The sequence below is a fragment of the Wyeomyia smithii genome, chromosome 2 (genome assembly GCF_029784165.1).
Source record: "Wyeomyia smithii strain HCP4-BCI-WySm-NY-G18 chromosome 2, ASM2978416v1, whole genome shotgun sequence".
NCBI lineage: Eukaryota > Metazoa > Arthropoda > Insecta > Diptera > Culicidae > Wyeomyia > Wyeomyia smithii.
Window position 1 is genome coordinate 39,801,002 of NC_073695.1, and position 20,258 is coordinate 39,821,259.

At 40.0% G+C, this 20,258-nt stretch overlaps 1 protein-coding gene across 1 annotated transcript in view; it reads right to left on the reverse strand.

The window, feature by feature from the left end:
• LOC129721454 (titin) overlaps window positions 1-20,258 on the reverse strand; it is a 383,256-nt gene that overhangs the window by 163,983 nt on the left and 199,015 nt on the right. The window contains exons 14-17 of the mRNA XM_055674011.1: window positions 15,917-16,077; window positions 3,831-5,649; window positions 3,378-3,733; window positions 481-3,126 (exon numbers count right to left, since the gene is read on the reverse strand). Coding sequence (XP_055529986.1) covers window positions 481-3,126; window positions 3,378-3,733; window positions 3,831-5,649; window positions 15,917-16,077 — 4,982 coding nt within the window. The remainder of the gene's footprint in view (window positions 1-480; window positions 3,127-3,377; window positions 3,734-3,830; window positions 5,650-15,916; window positions 16,078-20,258) is intronic.

Genomic DNA, 20,258 nt, shown 5'->3' on the forward strand with positions numbered 1-20,258 from the left:
CAAGCGTCGCGACCGTTTCTTTCGCGCCTGGTGGCTGTGGTATTTTTTTGTTCGATTCTGTCTCTCTCTCTCGCTCTGCGCACATTGTGAGAGCGCCAGACTGGGCCTGCAGCCGTGTCGTGGTGACGCTGGTGAGCTGATCTTGTAGAGGCAAAAATAAACTTTGACATAGATCAATGCGACACTCGTTTCTGGGATGTGTTTTCTTTACATTTTTTTGCTCTCGCTCTAGTCTATGTCCATACTACGGGGTTACGGGCGTTTGAAAGCAAGCGAAATAATAGTGTGTTAGGAAGAGGCGGAAAATCATAATCGAAAATAAAAAAAAAGCACTCATGCAGAATTAGATAACTGGGCAATTCGGAGTGCTTGCGCGCGATTTGTTTGCTATTCCGATGGGGTTAGGCAATTGGCACGCACGCACGCACGCACGCACACACTAAACATCAATCAATTGGCTGTCAAGCGATTTGTTCGAACCTTGCTAGCCTCTTCGGTGGCGCTGCTGGTGGTAGTGGTGGTGGTTACTTGCTCCGCGGGCAACTGTGCTGGCGGCGGCTGAATTTCGCCGTCGGTCACGGCCGATTTGGATGCGCCCTCAACCTTTTCAACCGACGACTCGAACGATTCGATCTTCTGCTCCTGCGAGGCAGTCGAAGAGCTGACCACCATACTTTCGGTCTTGCTGCTGCTGCTGAAGCTCTCGATCTTCTGCTCGCTGAACGAAACCGTCTTCTGGACCTCCTCGGTATCGGCCAGGTAGCCGCTGACTCCGTTCATCTTCCGATTCACGTCCATATCACTCTCGTACTCACTCTCGGTCGCCGTGAATGGGCTCTTGGCCCCGACGGTGGGCGTACCCTTGGCTTCCGGTGGCTGCTCGAACGAAGCAGGAGTCATCCCGGCGGTATCCGACTGTCCCGTGGGTGGCTTTTTGCGCGGACTGGGCGGGATAATCTTGACACCACCGGCCGGAACACGTTCCGGCACTTTATCCATGCTCTCGAACAGGGACTGTTCGATCTTCTCACGATAGTAGGAGCTCTTGCGTTCGTTCGAGTGCTTCGGAGCGTAACCCATCGTAGGCTGCGGTCCCGGCTCGAGTCCGATCTCGGCCGGGGTGTAGCCAAAGTCGGCCGGCAGAGTGAGCGGCGCCTTGGTCGGCGAGTACGGCATCTGCTGGATCATGCGGGGTGCCCGCAGATCGGCGACAGCTTCCTGCTGTCGGATGGTTTGCTCGAACAGCTGTTTGGTTTCCTTGACCGATTTTTTCTTGTAGATCTCCTCTTGCTGTTGCTGGATAAATTGTTGTTGCTGTTGCTGTTGTTGCGTGAAGTCGACGAATTGAGCAGGTGGACATTGGATGGACATTGGTGGTGTTTGGGGCTGCTCGGGTTGGTATTGTGGTTCTGGGTATGGGATGGGTTGTGGCAGGGGAGCTGGTACGTAGGGTTCTGGAGCGGGAACGAAGGTTTGGGGAGTTGGAACGAAGGTCGTCTGGATTGGCTGGAAGTCGAGCGGTGTTGAGGAGTAGTTCTGTTGGCTTGAAGTGATGGAAGGCGGAGGAAGTGGCTTAAACGGCTGAGGAGTCTGGTTGTAGGATGGTCCAGAGACGAACGGCACGGCAGCTGGAGCAGAAGCGAGGGAGTGATGAACCGGAGGAGGTGCTGCAGCCGGGATGAATGGCTTCTGTACGGGTTGTGGGATTGGAGCTGGGATGAAAGGTTTCGGTTGCTGAACGGGTTGAGGTGCTGGTTTGAAGGTCGGCTGTTGAATCGGAGATGGGTTGTACGGAGCAGGTTGTGGAGCTTGGACAGGTGCGGGAGCTGGTTCGGATGGCTTGAACGGTTGATATTGCATGGTCTGGGAGTACTGCTGTTGAGATAGCGATGATGCCTGGAACTGGTGAGTCGTAGAGAAGGACGAATACATCTGCTGTTGTTGTGGCTGCTGCTGCTGCTGACTATAAAAGTTGTTTTGCACTGCTGGCTGAAATTCGGATTTAGGCGTTGAGCGTTTACTGTCCTCTAGTGAGGGTTTACGAGCAGTGATAGTAGTAGTTACAGTTGATGGTTTGGTGCGTGGTAATGTGACGAAGCCGGATGTTTTAGGAGTGGTCCAAAGTTTCTCCATTGCGATGGCTTCCGCCGATGGTCGAGGGGACGAGCTGCGAGCTCGCTCGAGATGAGGTGTGCTTGTGGCTTGTTGTTGGATTCGATTGATTGTGACTTCGTGTGCCACAATTTGGGGAATTTTGTGGGAAGGAGTCGGGTCGTGCTTCGGGATGTGGTGCGTTTCGACGGTTATCGGGGGGTGCGGCTCTTGGTGATAGATCGGAGGAGTCGGGACAGTGACGGGTTGTGGTTGCAGAAACTCGACCTTTTTGGTCGTTTGATAGCTACTGCTACTGTTGGTCATTGTGGTCAAGTTGGTGGTTGTAACGCTACTTGATGACTGTTCAGATGATGAAGCGAATTGAGTTTGTGCTGCCGGTGGCTGACCCGGAGTGTACGATTGATAGAGCAGTATTTCTGGACCTACCAGCTGATGCGTTTGATCGATGGCGACTGATGATTTGAGTGGCTTGAAAGATTTTGGCTTTGGTATGGATGGTAAAGGAACCGCTGCCGGTTGTGCCGTTCCGTTCAATTTGTCGATTTTTTCGAAGAATTGGAACGCACTTCGCTTGGCTTCGGTTTGAATTTCTTCCAGCGGCGGTTTCGGCAGTTCCACCTGGGGAGTTGTTTGTGTGGCTTCAGTCTTTAGTAGCTGCGCCGGAGGTTGCTGCTGCAGCTGTACTGGTGGAATCGGTGTTTGTGTGGCGTCCGTTCGTGTAGCGATTCGGTCTGTGTTGGTGGCACTCGTTTGTAAGTCTGTTTGAACCATCGTTCCTTCGGATACGAGAGGAATCGTGGGTGTTTGTGTGCGTTGTGAAAATGTTACGGGCAGATCGGGGAAGCTGATCTTGTGTTCCAGCCGCATGGTGGCCTCTGTAGTGCGACGCGTTTCAGTTACGATAGTGGACTCTGTTGTGGGACCCTGCAGTTTCGACTCGGCTGAAAATTCTTGGCGAGCTGTAAAGCCAGACTCACCGGAAATGCTTTCGTGTGGTTCACCGGCCGCTGGCTGTGTGGTAGAAAGATCATTGATAGACAGATGTTGCGATGAAAAAGTGAGTTAAAGGATGAAACATAGAATGTACAAAACAAAGAAAAAAGGAACAGAAATTTTGTCGAGCATATTGATGTGAAGGAATGGTTTTCGATTTTCTAGGAATGTGAACGTTCATTAATACACAGTTTCTTTTCTTCGTATTCACTCCACTGTTTTCGGCTATTCTAACACTTAAACCGCGCTGCACACGGACGGATAGTTACCTGTGGTATGTCCACGAAGGAGACATGCTTGGGCTGCGGTTGCGGCTGGGGTTCCACGTCCAGCACGGCAATGTCGGCGATACTTTGCGCTTCACCGCCGGCGTTTTTGGCCAGCAGCATGTACTTTCCGGCGTCCGCCAGGTCAATGCGTTCGAAAATCAGCTTAAAGCAAGGTCCAACCTGTTGCAATTCGTAACTGCCCGGCAGCAGCGATTCCTGTACGGGTTGGTCGTCCTTGAACCAGTAAACGCTCGGTTCCGGAGTTCCCGTTACTTCGGCAGCCAAAATAACTCGATCGTCCCGTCGGACGCTCTGGGCCTGCAACCGTCTGCCGAACACTGGCGGGAATATAGACTCTAAAGAAGGATAAAGAGAAAGAGAGAAAGACGAAGAGAGAAAGCAGAATGTAGAGAAAGAAAGTAGAGACATAGAATGTTAGCTGTCGGTTCTTACTTTTAACGACGAGATCGGCTGTGGTCGATGAAGCACCGGCTGCGTTCGATGCTGTCGCAGTATAACGTCCTGCGTCGTTAGGTGAAACGCTTTTCAGCTCGACCACGACTTTGTTGAGTGAATAGGTCACACTGATGCGCTCTCCGTCCGGCTTAAGCTCGGTGTCATTCTTGGTTACTTTCACTTCGGGTGTCGGGTAACCGTCGACGATTCCCTCGAAAACAACATCGGCTCCTTGGTCGACGATTTTTCCGTTGAACGGCGAAACGAAGCGGGGAGCAGAGCTGCGCCTGGCGGGCTTCCCGGTACTGATTTGACCCGAGTTAGCAATGATCGTTTCGTGCATTTCCGATGTGTTGTTGTTGGCGATGTTGAGGATCGATGTTTCCTGCTGCGTCGAAGGCGGCAAGTCGTTCGTTTGATGATATTGCGAGAATTGTTTTTTCTCCGACAGTTCCGGAGCTTCGTTACCGACTTTCTTGAACGAGCGGTCCAGATGGGCCGACTGCGAGTGTACCTCGGATTGCGATACTCCGTTCTCGACCACCGTCGAGGAGGAGTAGGACGAGGATGAAGTGGTAACCTGCTTCTGGAGCGTCACCGTAGACGCTCCGGTATTATCAACCTGCAGCATCGATTCAGCCATAACCTGCGGCAAGAACGAAGCCGTTCCGAAACCTTCCACCAGCTTTATAAAAGCCACACACTGTGCGTGTCCCGCTTCGTTTTCAGCCAAACAAGTAATTTTCCCAGCCAGTTCTGGGACAACCTCGGGAATCGTTAGAACCTGCCGATCGCCACTAGTCGAAACGAGAAAATCGTGCCCCTGAACGGGTCTATCGTTGAAAAACCACCGAATTTTCGGCTGCGGTTTACCCACAACAATGCACTCAAACTTAGTCGAGTCGTGCAACTTGACGGCCCGATCGGCGAACAGTTCCTTAAACGTCGGACACACAACACTGTCGCTAAGAAACGCCGGTACAGTTTCGAACTCGGGAGCGTTGACGGATTTCACGATCAAATTCGAAAAGCACTTGGCCTCCCCGGACGGGTTGCAAGCTTTCACCGTGTACACGCCCTTATCGTCGGGGAACACCTGTTCGATGATGAGTTTCACCACCCCGTCTTCGCGGATTACTGAATGAACGCGCGGATTTTCTTCGATTTCACGGTTGTTCACGTACCACCTGATGTTGGGCCGCGGATCGCCACTGACGGCACACTCGAATTGACACTTTTCGCCTTCGGTCGCAAGGATGTCACTTAGCAGCCGCTCGAACTTGGGTGGCGCCCCCAGTTGGGGCAGGACACGTTCGGCCGGCTGACGTACGGCTGGTTCCGCGATGTTCAGTGGTGTTACAATTAGATTACACTTGCTCGAAGCTTCACCAGCGCTATTAATAGCGACCACTCGGTACTCGCCAGCATCTTCTAGAAATGCTTCTCGTATCACTAGCGAACAGCGATCACCTTGGAATAGCAGCTGAAAATCGGTGGACTCCTTGACGGGACGTTCCCAGTGGTACCAAATCACTTCCGGCTCCGGTTGGCCGACAATCACGCAATCCAGTCGGACCGGTTTACCCTCGAACACGGAGACGTCCTTGAGCTGGAGCTGGACGGACGGTTTCACTGGTTCCATATCACTGGCTAGTTCTGAATCGGACGTTTCGTGCGGCAGCCGACCTTTCACAACAACATTACACGAGCAGGACTTTTCACCGGCGATATTCTTGGCAGTTAGCGTGTAGACACCAGCATCCTTCAGGAATGCCTCGTCTATGACCAATTGCGCTCTGCCGTTTTCGTAGAAGAACTAAAATGAAAACGGGAAAATGAGAATTTTCGTTTTTCAGCCTTCAGCGGTTGGCCCTGCGCGAAGCAGCTCTCGCGGTCACTCGGCGAAGGAACTCACGAAGCGCGGCTGACTGGTGTTGGTAAGCAGACACTAAAAAGCACGACAGCAACAATAGTGGGTGGACATTACGCGGTCACCAGGGCTGAACCCTTCGGACAAGTCATTCACCTCGATCTGTGTCGGATTCAATCCTCAAGCCCATTGAAAAGTCAACCCACCGGCGGGTAATCAATGAACGCAATTCACAGGTGGGTGTACGGTGCATTTTCCTGTTGTCCAACCGGCAACTACCACCCTGCGGGGTGCCCATAAATCTGAGCGAAGATCATTTTCATCACTCACACGCTTTATAGCCTTCGTCCCCGCCTAAAACTACAACGACAACGACGACAACGACGATGGCGAAGAACGATCAAAGCGCGGCAGTTTCGTTGACGCCTGCGCACTTCCAACCAATCCCCTGGCCATGGCCAGTATAGACAATCGGCTCAGCGGCACACAGCCTGTCTGTGACATATGCATGTAACACTGAAACACCCAGACATTCATGATGGCGACGATGGTGTCTCCCTCATTCCCGCGCTTCGGCGTAGTAATTTGTCTATTTTTAAACATTATAATTAAATTCTACACAAAATTGGACCATAGAAGAGATAAATAACTTCAACTGTTGCGGTTTTTGCCTACCGTTGGCCCACCACCGGTTGAAGTTCTGCAACAGCAGAAGATTTTCTTTCGTTTGAACGCTCACTTACACTGGGAAATCAAAACAGGGTTCGAGTTTTGGTTGAGAGTGAGAAAATCATGATCTATTAACACCAAGGCGGGTAGATTTGTGCGGGAAAAGATTAGAACAAGAGTACGAGTATAGGAAATGAAGAGGTTTTTTAGAAGAGATGAGAAAGTTGGAACATCTGAAGAAGACGATTTTTTCCTTTTCCCCCTTTCTTGTATGTTTTTCTTTTCGCTGTGAAAATATGGTCTGCCTCGGACGCAGAGGAACAACTGCTGGCGCAGCAAGGATGGCACTCTACCCGTGAAGCATAGTACGATATCCGGCTTGACAGTTGCGAAAGATGGATGCATAATGACGGTAATGATCCGTGGCTTTTAGTTTATGTGTCTGACTATTTCTGTACTGATGTCCATTGATCCGTCAGAGAGATGCAGTGCTGCCGGAGTGAGTGGATTTTAATGGTATTTTGCTAAAGAGTGAAACTTTTTCCAACTTACTCAACTATTAGGTATTCTTCTCATCATATTTTTTATATAGTAGGTAGCTAAAATTGTTTAGAAATCTTCTTTTGTCTATAAAAGATGAATAATTGTGATGGCTTTACAATAAGTACAAATTACAAGACGTTAACCAGAATGTTAAATCTAAAACAAATCTGCATTTGCAATCTGTTTTCGTTTTAGTCTTCATTTTTCATATCAATTTAAACTTATTTTGTATTCGCAAGAAATGCAAAATTTTAAATACGAATCCAATCTTTTTAAAATTTATTAATCCTTCTTATTTTTAATGACTATAATACAAGTCAAGCTATTTTTATTTCTATTTCAAGTGGTAAATGTGGAGCTGACGATTGAAAAATGTACCAACTGGGGAAATAGTTATTCAGAAATTTACGAAAAATATAGTCCAGCAGGTGGGACTCGAACCCACAACACAACAACCGGAGATTAGAAGTTGTGGGTTCGAGTCCCACCTGCTGGACTATATTTTCGTAAATTTCTGAATAACTATTTCCCCAGTTAGTACATTTTTCAATCGTCAGTTCCACATTTACTGCTTGAAATAGAAATGAAATTTATTAGTTAATACATTGTGAACCATCTATTTTTTTCAAATCATCTACGAAACTTTTAATAATATTGTGTTGTGTTCAAAACTCAAACTTCAATTGTTATGTAATTCAACAACAACTTAGAGGGCAACCAGAATTTTAATTGAATATCAGCATAGCACAACTTGGTTCTGAGAAAAATGGTAAGAGTCTGAGTAAAATAACAAACTAAAAAAAGTATTGTTGGTAAACTTAGACTACTGATAGTTAACCCGATATCATATAGTATTTGTTGAGACTTTGATTCTTATTAACACCATACCGGCTGTCAACTGACATATTCAAAGAGAAATGTCACCTTCGCGAATAAAAAAACAATGCTATTTTCTACCAAAAGATTTGTTGTTACTGCAAGTTTCTTTGAAAATAAAAATATGAAAAAATCAACTCATTCTTTCCTTAAATTAAAATTTAGTCTTTAGCCTATACTATCATTTTTTTTCTTTTCAATTCAATAACTTTAACTTTTCTATTTTCACATTACGTCGATACGTATGACAATACCGGCATGGTATGTTATTTTTCAATAGGGTCAGACCCGGATTAAAGAGAGGGCAACGGGGGCAATTGTTCCGGGCACCCCGAATCGCTTCCTCCCTTAGTCCTGGCCTAGGTCAGAAATGCAACTATTACTTGAGAGATTGAAAGACAAAGTGAAGACTTTGCAGCGTGAAATCTTTTCACAATTTGCAATTATCTTACCTCTTCACCCGAATCAGCCCATTATTTCCCGTGAATTTTTCACTTTTTTCAACTTTGGATAGCTACTGCGTCTAAGTATAAAACTAGACTAAGCTGATATGATTTTCTCAGTAAAGGAACATCTATTGGTGTTCGAGAAAGTATTGTGAAATGATGGAAGCGTCAATGAATTTCATTTTAAGTTGAGAAATGTTCAATGTATCAAATGATGCCATATGCCATCATTGGCTGATTTTTATTCTAAGCAAAGAGGGTCCCACAAAAACGACTGCGAGCCATAAAAAAGTATATGAAACAAATGATAGAGGATTTCACATAGGCGCTCCTTTTGTTTGTTTGTAAAATTTTTCTGGAAGAGAAAAATAATTATCTTTAATGCGAAGTCAAGGTAACTTTAGACGGTCTTCAGTTGAACCTCTAAAAAGCTTCAATCAATACTTAAAAAATGTTTATAAAAAAATGTTTATAAAAATTCATAGTGATTTTTTCGAAGTCCATCTAAAAATAAACTTGGGCACTAGAGGGTTAAGTACTTCAGTTCTTCAAGTATTGTCACATCGTTGGAAATAACCCAACCTTCAAAAATATCTATGGGTTTTTCCTCCAGGATACACGAGAAAAGCATTGTGACATCAAGTAGAATCATTATTTCGTCAGTAATAACATGCCTCGAGGATTTTAGAATTTCAACCAAATCTGCTGTACTCCTAATAGTCTAAAAAATTTGTTCGGTATGGATTTAAGTTCCAGCCATTTTGCAATCTTGCCATTAGTGCCCCCACAGCAGCAAAACCAATGTCTCTCACTTCATGAACAGGTTTATGTACTCTTGTATTTTTGAATCGAGGAAGAGAACAATTTGAAACCTGGAGACTCTTCAACGCATTACAATGGTTAGGATTCTCCATCGGTTTTTTTTTTCAATTAATCGCTATTTTGCAAGAGGGTTGATCCTCTGTTATCCAGAATGTGTTAATCATTCATTCAGTTCATCAGTTTGATCAAAATAATCATGTCATTTACCTTGTCAGTTTTTGAACAGAAGACAGGTTTGTTACTTTATTCTATAATCGTTTGTATATAAGCTTTATTATTTAGATGGCGTGGAAGGCGATGGATTTTTTTTAAATTTTGTAAATAATTGTATGTACTGGTGAGGTTGAAAAATGGTAATTTTCCATACCACAGTAAAAACACATTCAGTATCCAGATTTTAAACCTACAATAGGTATAGATGTGATTCTGCACCTTACATCCATTGCGTGTAGAATTAATGAGCCTAGGAAAGTCAGTAATTGCTAAGAAATTCTCAAATTTGCTCGAATATCGTCTGCTTTCGTAAGTTATTGTTTATCGTAGAGGCAAAGGTAGTAGAAAAATAGCCGTAGAATTTTTTCAACAATTCCAAAACTTATTAACCTAAAAAAAACTATCTTACAGCGTAGCAAATTTTTTTGAACCTATCATTCGAGACTAGCAATAAGCCATCTAGAACCACTACACAGTGACTCAGAAGCCGAATTTAGAGGGAAATTTGAGTCTTTTGTTCGATAACAACATTCTGGAGAAAAACTTTCTTCTTCAAAGCTGTTAGATATGATGTCGCGCTCATTAAGAAATAATAAAAAATTAGGATTATACAAATTTTCGATGAAATTTAGTATCTAACTTTTATATCTTTGTAGTTTGAAGAAATCATTCTACAAATTTTACGAACTTATTCCTTTTACAACATAAAAAATATCTCTTGGGGTCAATATGAAAGGCACATTTGACTCTATGCATAAAGAAAATTCAAAAAAATAATTTATTTTTTATATTCAAGTGGAAACAGTTTGAAAACAGGACAAAAATTATAATAATTTTGAAAATTTTGCATATAAAAGCACGTTGACTTGATTGGTCGGTATTTGTTCTTCTTCTACCTCAAATTGGATCTTAAAAAATCAATTTACTGGCTCAAAAGTTATAAATTTTTAAAGATAAAATGTATGGAAGAAAGCAGTTTTTAATTATGGTAACTCTATTTCGGAGCTGGTTACCCAACGGGTTTTAATTGTGCTCAAAATAAAAAGGGATTGATCTTGGTCAAAAATAGCACTGGTTAACAAAATAAAAAAAAAAAACATTCCAAAAGCTCAAACCGGAAAAAATGAAAGATTATAGCTATTCAACCATTCCTATGAATTTTGGTGTCCCTAGCCATTCATCACCACGGACACTAAAATTTCCAGGAATGGTTGAATAGCTATAATCTTTAATTTTTTTCCAGTTTGAACTTCTGGAGTGCACCTGTATTTTTTGTTGGATCGTTAGGCCGAGTTGCTCCGAAATAGGGTGACCATAAATTTATTATGGTCAGAACTTCCTAACTTTTGCACCAGTTGTTCGATTTTTTAGATCAAAATACAGGTAACTTTTTCAAGTATAAGACAAAAATACCGAAAAACAAAGTCTGTTTGCTCTTTTATGCAATAAATATAAAAAAAATATAAAAAAATTTGTCATGTTTTCAAATTGAAATCAACCCAATTATAAAAAATTAAAAAAATTTCAAAAATGTTTCCATACTTAGCGTCAAATGTGTCTTTTAAATTAAGATCAAGTGATATTTTTTATGTTTTCTTTTAAACAACGAAAACAAATGTGAAGGTGTATTAGCAATTCTTTAGAGTAGAATAAGAATATTTACACTGTCGGCATTACAAATGAATTGTCTTGAAGAGCTCTAAAAGTTTGAAGACAGTTTTGATACAAACATTGAAATAAAAAGTAAAAGCGAAAATGGTGTTTTTCCAATTTAACTCGTTTATTTTCAAAGATAGAAAAAACTTTTTTTCCAATGTTGCCTAAAATTTTTGTTTTCTATCTTTAAATATAAAAAATGTTAGATACTTGATTCCAATAAAAATTTGGTCACCCTAATGTTTGATAATTTTTCAATAAATTCAATAATTTTCATGTGGAGCAACTTTGTAGAGGAAAGTTTTTCTCTAGAATATTACTATCGAGCTTTAGATCCAAATTTCCCCCTAAATTCGGTTTCTAGACCATTGTGGCCATGTCATCAAAATAACAATGACAAAAATTTTCGATGAAACAACCACCGTAAATATCCAAATCCTATTGAAAGTTTTTGATGTTTTACATCTAAAATTATGCCCTTTCCATTTGTTCGTCGTTCTTTCTAAGACAAACATAGCAATAGTATTGTGCCGTGTCAAATAAATGTTGTGTGAACAAAAAAAAAACATAGCAATGCCCCCTTAAGTGATTTTGAAGTTCATATTTGACTCTACATATAAGTTTTCTATATGTTTTTTTTATTTGAGTAAATTCTATTTGAAAACATTATATTAATTATGATAATTTTATAAATTCGGCATTCATATGATTACTAGATTTTTTTCTCGAAATTAGAAATAAGAGAACAATTACATTAATTTGATCTTGATCTGAACTGACGACTCTTACGGATAGCAAAGGCCACACCACGGCTTGGTAAGCTAAGGTTGATCTAAAGACATCGAAAATCCATCCACTGGTTCAAAAACGAAAAAATAAATTGAAAATAAAAAATATCGAAAAATCGGGAGCTGGTTAGGGGCCGTTCCTAAACCACGTGGTCATATTTTGATCACTTTTTATACCCCCCGTACCCTTCCGTGGTCTTTCGTGGTCTTTTGGCTAACCCCCCCCCTCCTCCTTCCGAATTTAACCACGTGGTCTTTTCATTTGTCAACTGCCAAAAATAGCTTAAATTTTTTACATTTTTGTTATTAAACTTTCAGTACCTACATTCTATATTTCTTAAATGCAAAAGCTTCATTCTTGACTTGGTGGCAACAATAAATTAGAAGTCAGGAAAAAAGACCACGTGGTCATTTCGTTAACCCCCCACCCCCGTGCGTGGTCTTTTGTGGTCTTTTGACAAACCCCCCCGTCCCCCTCTTTATGACCACGTGGTTTAGGAACGGCCCCTTACTGAAAGTGCTTCAATTCTGCTTTAAACTGCAGGATATGATCTTCATCATAACCTGTATTATTTTTGTTTCGTCATTAGAGTGACTTGTTTCGAAACAGGGTTACCAGAAAAGGAAAATTTTTGATTTCTTTTATATCCAAAAATAATAATAATGATTTTGAACCAGTTGATTGATTACACCACTCACACAGGTTTTGTCCTAGAGCTTAAACCGGAAAAATTGGAAGATTATACATAGCGATTCAACCATTCCTGTGTATTTTGGTGCCCCTAGATATTTAGGTTACCCAACAAAAGCTCCCCCGCACTCCAACGCGAACGTTAACCGTGCGCCTCCTTTCACTGTTGAGTCGGTGGAGACGCTAAGTTAATTATTCGACAGAGCCTTCTAGGTAAAGCGGTTAGGTGGAAATTTGGATCTAGAGTTCGATAGTAATATTATAAAGAAAAACTTCCTTTTACAAAGTTGTTACATATGATGGAGCGCACATTCTCCTGTAATCATAAAATAAAGTGACCTAAACTATCGATGAAATTCAGCATCTAACTTTTTTATCTTTTCAGATAGAGGTAAATGATGTTCTGGAATGTTTTAGCTCCGTCAATTTTGCGTAGCTTTGTAGAAAAAAATCTTTCAAAACAACCGAAAACTACCGGTGCAGCGCTAAAGCTCAAACTAGAAAAAAATGAAAAAAGCTTCCACCCACTCCAACGCAAACATTAACCTTGCACCTTTTTCAATGTTGAATTGATGGAAACGCCTAGTACATCGTTCTAGGAAACGAGCTTAGGGCAAAGATAAGAAAGTTAAATGTGGGATTTCATAAAAAATTTGGGTCACCCTAATTTGTGATTACAGGAAAACGGCGCACGGTTAAAATTCGCGTTAAAGTGGGTGAAAGCTTTTGTGGCGTGACTGAAATGGCTAGGGGCACCAAAATTTACAGGAATGGTCGAATAGCTATAATCTTTCATTTTTTACAGTTTGAGCTCTAGGGCCGCATTTATTTTTCTCTTTGTCGACCAGTGTTATAGATAGTAGCAAATAAGAGGTAATTATGTTTATTTTTGAGAAAAAATATTAAGGAACCAAATATGCGTACTTTTGTTACTTAAAAGCAAAACGAAGCCTTGGTGCTACATTCCGATTCGGAACTCGACCTTCTGTTCAATATACACAGACTTCGCAGCCAACTGTTTCGGTGTACAAGACAATTTATTATTTTTATCCTACTGACACTAACAGTCCCCCCTGAGCCGAGACTCGAACCTACGACGACTTGCTTGTTAGGCCAGCATCGTACATCGAGACCAGCTGGAAGGTTTGTTACGTAATTATCATAATCATCACCATTTTTCAAATTGAATTACTCACTCATAAAATGTAACATTATTTTAAACTGTCCATATCTAGAGTCAAATATACCCTTCGAAATGACGCCAAGTGATATTTTTTTGTGTTTACCCCAATTAGAAAAACAAATAAATGAAGAGGGCATATTTTTTGGATGAAAAATATCAATGAAACTCAATAGGATTGAGATATTTATATTTAATAGTTCTAAAAGTCCTGCGAAAAGAGTATAAATGTGAACATTGAAATAAAAAACTTATAGCAAAAACGGCGATTGCAATACAGTAAACATGGTTTAAATCTTTTATTTTTAAACGTTTTCGCAAAGTTGCCTAAAATTAACGGGACCACAATATTGTAGAATAACCTTTATTTCATCGAAAATGCTGGTCATCCCAATTTTTGAAAACATGAAAATAAGAGCTTCACCATTTGTAACAACTTTACAGGAGAAAGTTATAGTTATACCCTTAAATTTGTTCCCTGGACTACTGTGCACTGTGGAATTTTTGCAATAAATTCTTTTCCAGATTATAAATATTTATTTTCGAATAATTGAAGAACTTTCACAACAAATTATTATTTAATTCGAAAATTTAATGACAGATAACCTAGACTTAGATACTTAAATCTTTAAAATGGGTAAACTCTTCGCACACTGTTTTTGAAGTGTTTAGACAGTATAATAACGGGCATGGAAAAACTTCCACAAATACTTGATATTAGTTTAACATTTCCCTATAAAATTGTATTAACATTGAGATAGTATTTAAGTTGAATAATACTTATAGTAATAAATCCACATTACCGCTTTTATGACACGCATAAACCAAATATTAAAATCAAAATTTTATTTTCTTTCTACATTTAATTGCAGCTATTTTTAGTAAACGAAAAATACCACAAACATATTCGATTATGGTTGAGAAAATATTAATGCCAGTATATAATGTATTACATAATGTTTCAATACCATCTAAAACGCTTGTCTCGTAGCTAAGAGAGAAAAAATCTACGCTACACAGATTTTTCAATCTCTCTTGCTATCGTATTCTGCTTCTTAAATATTAGAAGCTATTATAAATATTTGCAGCTTTTAACGCTGGGGGAGAACACTGTTTTCGCTCGTTTTTCATTAAATCCGGCTAACTTATTTATTAAAAAACCATAATTTATTGGTTTCAAATCCGTTAAAATTTGACGTCTACGAAGAAATTCATAACACGGTAGAAGTAATTCACAACTGAGAAATTTTTTAAATTAAAAGTGCTACATAACCAACAATAGTTTATGCCAGATGCAGAGTGATAAGAATTTGAAGATCGTTTTTTTGAGGTATAAACCGATTTCTCTCACCGGGGAGTGGCTTAATAATGATTACTTTAATCATACGGAAAAATCTCAGTTTAAATCAAATAAATGGATAACAATCACTTCGCAAGATCAATTTGAATACTTTCTCAAAAGCTCATATTTATTGATCGTTGTTCAATTTTCCATCCACTAAAATCAATAAACACTCGTTTTTGGCAAAAATAATAATCTAAAATGTTTTCTATGAGTGATAGATTATTTCATACAAAACTTTTGTTCTCAAACAAAAACGTATTTTTCAAACGTAGAAAGGCTTGAAAAATCTAACGGAAAGTCACAATAAGTTCCCATGAAAATTGACCAAACTATGACCATGTGGTTATAGAACCGCTCAATTTTACATTATCGGCATGAGCTGTAAAGTTAGAAGATGTTAAACGCTGAGTTAATACCTGCTATGTACCAAACTTCAAAATTGCCGACAAAAGGACATCTTTAAAAACTATATATCAAGAAAATTTTCTGAAATCATGTTCGTTTTTCAAACATTAGTATAAATCAATTCCCTTCAATGGAGACGTCTTGCATTTATCCTCATGCGCACAAATAAAATGGAGCCACCTGGTCTCCGGTTAGCATTCTAGTTGCTCAACTCCGGCAGCACTGCGTCGTGTTTCGAACGTAACTCTCAGTCTTAATGAAGTGTTTTATAGGCACTTGCACAAGATTGGACAACTTGAGAATCAATTAAGGCCGAACGGGCAATTTGTAGACTGCGTGTATGCATCGGCACGGCTCTGGTGTTAGGGTCGGTGAACGAAGGACAACAGGGACAGAGAGTTGCGGGGGGCTGTGTGTGGGTACGGTTTAACAGCGGCGGTCATAATCCGCCAAGATTTGTGAACTGACGATTGAGCGAGTGAGTGCGTGTGCTTCGTTCGAGTGGGTGTTTTTTCTTCTTCTTCTGTAGAGCTGCTAGTAGGTATGTAGGTACATATGCGAAACACGAATCCTACTCACCTTCACTTCCCGGTTGGCGAAATGCTTTCCATCGTGCGTCCACATGACCTCGGGCGGTGGAGTACCGGCGACTTCGGCTTCCAGCTTGATCTTCTGGCCCACGCGGGCCATCACATTCGATAGTGGGGTACGGAAGCTGGGGTACTCGGTCGGTTCCAGGGCTGCAGGAAAGAAAATGACTCATTATTGGACTGCATACGAACGTGTGCACTATGCGTGTAAGCGTGTGATGATTGGTGTTCAAACAGGTGTTGTTTGGCTCAAGCAACCGTGCATCCGGCATGCTTTTTGTGCACGTGCTACCAGCACCACCGGCTGGCGGTAGCTGATTGGAAATCTAGTTGCATCGTTATGGGTTTGTTATTGTTATCGTTTTTTGGATAACGATCAAAATTTTCTGCCTTCATTGAACCGGCCAGTCGCGCTGCAGTCGGTGGTCAAATTTTCCTTTAAAATTTTGAAAATAGCACTGGCGCGACGGTGGCTGCGTTTTTTTTCTCTCACCGAGCATCACTTGCGGGTGTTAGTGAGGTGCTGTTTTTTAGTGGTTTTCTGCTGTGGCGAGTCAGTTATGTGAGAAAAGCAAAAAATAAACCCTCGAGTGCGCGTTCTGATCGTGGGGGGAAAATCCGCTACTGCTGGTGTCGTGAGTGCCGGTTGCCTGCGGCGGCGTGAGAGGAAATTTGATCTTTCGATGGGTCTCACAAACATGTCATAATTTATGCGCGTGAGCGGCCCTGTTCCGAGTAAACATTTTCCGTACGATGAGCTGCCTAATTGAATGGGAATTTTCTTTTGAAATAAAGCAGAGCAAAAGTTTAAGACCATTGCGGCCTGTCTTGCGAAAGCCAAATTTATCGACCAGGACAGGGCGACTGTTTCTGGGCGGAATTGCAGAAAAGATTTGATTTCAGAGACTGTCTTTGAGTCGATTAAGATTAAGGTTGTAAATTGTTGTAATTCGTATTTCTTTAAAGTACCATTTCATTCGATATCAGTAACTGGGTATTAACTGTACATTGACACAGTTCATAAATGTAGTTTGTGTTGCTCGTTTTGTTTCATAATATGGTCGAATGCCAGATTCAGCACGTGTATTCTTTTCTCGAAATCGTATAATTCACTGAGATAAACCGAATTATTTACTCTCTTCTATCTTAAAGCAAGTACGTGTACTAAGGTTAGAATCAGAAAATAAGCTGTGTTTATTTCCATGTTGTAACGATAAGATGTTCTCTTTGACAACGTTTTTTGTATGTGAGGCGAAAATTTGTCAAAAATTTGCAAGACATTGAAATAGAAACTTTTTGGGTGTTTTTTGCGAATCATTTGCTCGCTCCCTGGCTTATCTATTTAACACGACCAGAATTTATTCCTTTGAATTTATTGTGAGCACATACGAATCACAATTTTATGTTCACATGACCACTCGCTCATAGATAAATTTTGATTGTATTTATAACGATAAGCGTAAATATAAATTATTTTTATCGGTATGCCATTAAAATTTTCATGATATAGCCGTGAACTATATCTTTTGAAAGCGTTTCGAGTTTTTTCAGACAAAAAATAAAAGTTGGCTCAAACGTGCGATTCTGCTCAGTCAATCCTTAGTGCTAGCCATAACAATTAGGTACCTACACTAACAGCTGACCGCGAAGTCGGTGTTCAAACAACAGATGGTAACGTTTCGACAGCGGAGCTTGAAGGCTTTAGTTTGCTTTACTATTGGTGACTTTACTAGTTGTTTTTTTACTGAAGTTTTTTTTACTGAATATTCTAATACCTTTTATATCTAGAAATTGACGCCCCCAATTAATTGTTTGAAATTAGATTTGTTGCTAAATATCTAACTATTACTAATTTGATGAATTTATAGTATTCTTAACTTACTCTAATCTGTTTTGCATTTTCGCAGTTTCTGAATGAGTTTTGGTCTGTTTGTTTGATTGTGAACTCATGAACTCAGTTCGGCCAACCGGGTATAAGATAACTGGTTTGTTAGCTTACTTTATGTTTCTGATTGCCTTTGAGAATTAAAGTTGTCAATGGAGTGAATGATTTGATTTCTGGCATGATGGTTCATCATATTGCAGAGCATCTTTTTGCAAAAACTTTGTGATTTCATTAACCCTTCTGACGATAATCGGACAAACCTGGAATAAAAACCAAGAAGTTCTACATATTTTCGTGGAACATTTTTAAAATTTCTCATCCCTCTATCCTAAAGTAAAACTCTCTGAGGACATTTTCTCAAATGTTCGTTGAAGACGTTGCAGTCCTTAAACGACAACTTTTTCATGCATAAATGTGTATTTTGAAGGATGCGTTTTTTAATTTTTAAAAATAACGTTCCAGTATGCAGAAAAACAACAAAATATCTACAAAAATGTGCGTTTGCGTACTGGAAAAAACTCTAAGCTATCTGTTTTCACGAGTTTTATGATTTCTGTACTTTCATCGTTATCAACATATGCCTCTCAAGTTAAAAACTGAAGAAGAGGTTGTTAACGAGACACGACCGCAAGGTTAACGTAGAATTATGACAGCGTGTCTTATGTCAATGTATTTTTTGCAATAAGTTTGGGAATACACTTGATCAATTTGATGGTGTAAAGCGGTAAATTTTTTCACATTAATTCACTTTCAACTCTCTTTTTATTAATTGATTGGTAGTCTTAAAGTGAAGCGTTGATTAGGGATTGCCATTTACCGATGACACGGGATGATTATAGTTCACTTGTTATTCTCCTATCCGCACACACTGAAAACTAGCAAACCAGACATGACGATAATAACACAAACATGTCTGGATATGTCTAGCAAAGCAATGCAGTGATACGATTTTCCGGTTGGTTCGTATGGAACGCTGTGATCGAATGAGTTGCCTGCTCAGCCTTGCTGCGTTAAAATCAGCTGAGCTATGCCGGTTCAGCGAGGCTCTACATTTTCTAAAGCACAATTTTAAATTTTGGTGCAACGTAAGAACTAACGAATAAATATTAAACGGGACGCAAACATTACAATGTAAAAATTACCTTTTTACCGACCGGTTTCGGGTAAGCTGTTACCCGTTGGACATAGCTTACCCGAAACGGTAGAAAGGTAATTTTTACATTGTAAGATAAGTGTTTGTGCCCCGTTTCATATCTATACAATAGTTAGCATCACAAAATCACAATTTTTCGCACTTTGATGGACGCAGGTTTTTCAATCAATTTCTGTAAAAATGGAGACAATTAGTTGGAAACTGACTGAGTTTCAGGCATTCGAGAGTGGACAATTTTCGGGACGCTTTCGACGTTTCGAGGTTTCTCAATTTGTTTTTAGGTTTCAATATATGTTGCCGTAAGACGTAATTCTACGTCAAAAGAGTTTCGAATAAACAGTAAAATTCCGCCTACAGGTAATAACTTTTCATGAACAAATGCTGTTTTACAAACTGCCAAATTCTAATTTGAATGTAGAAAAAAAAATCGTTAGAAATTTTCAAACTTTCCCTTTTTTGTTCGGACAAAAACGAGCACAACCTCTTTAAAAAATTCGATCGTAAACGCGGATATTCTCAATTGTGTTGAGCGCCTGTTCATTTTATTTTCTAGCATTTTGAATCATTTTTTTACAATTTATTACATTCGAAGCTTCACATTCGCCATCTATCGAATAAATTCAGGTATGTTAGATTTGAACAAAATTTTGTTATTTTTTGCCCCTTTCCCTTAGAGCAATTACACAAAAAATGTCTCAGTTTCAATATTTTTTTTTAAACTGTCATTTTTGATTTGGTTGAAACTTAGCATAGACCTTTTTATGGGCGAAAAATGCCATTTTGTGCTATTGGTATAATTCCAGAAAAAAGTATACACTCTAATTTTTATTTTTATTTTTTGAAAAAAAGTGAAAAGAAAAATTAAAAATTAATTATCTAAAAAAGCTATTTTTTAAAAAATCTGATTTTTTTTATGAACACTACAAAAGATTACCCAAACAATGAGAACGGTCCGATCATGGAGGAATCAGGAGAAAAAAGTTATAATATTCTAAAAAAAAATTCCGCAGGGTAGTTTTTTTGTGGAAGGAAAAATATATTATCTAGAGCTTTACCGGAGATACTATGCCAATCAAACAAACCGTTTTGACTGTAAAAATATTTTCAATTCCCCATAGAGTGCTGAAAGAAAATGAAAATTATTTTTACAGCCAAAACGGTTTGTTTCATTGACAAGGTCCTTGGGCAAAGTGGTAGATAACAATCTTGTCCTTGCAAATAAAATATGCCCCTCGACGAAAGCAATTAGAAAAAAAAAATTTCAGAAAATCATAACTTTTTTTTTTAATTTTC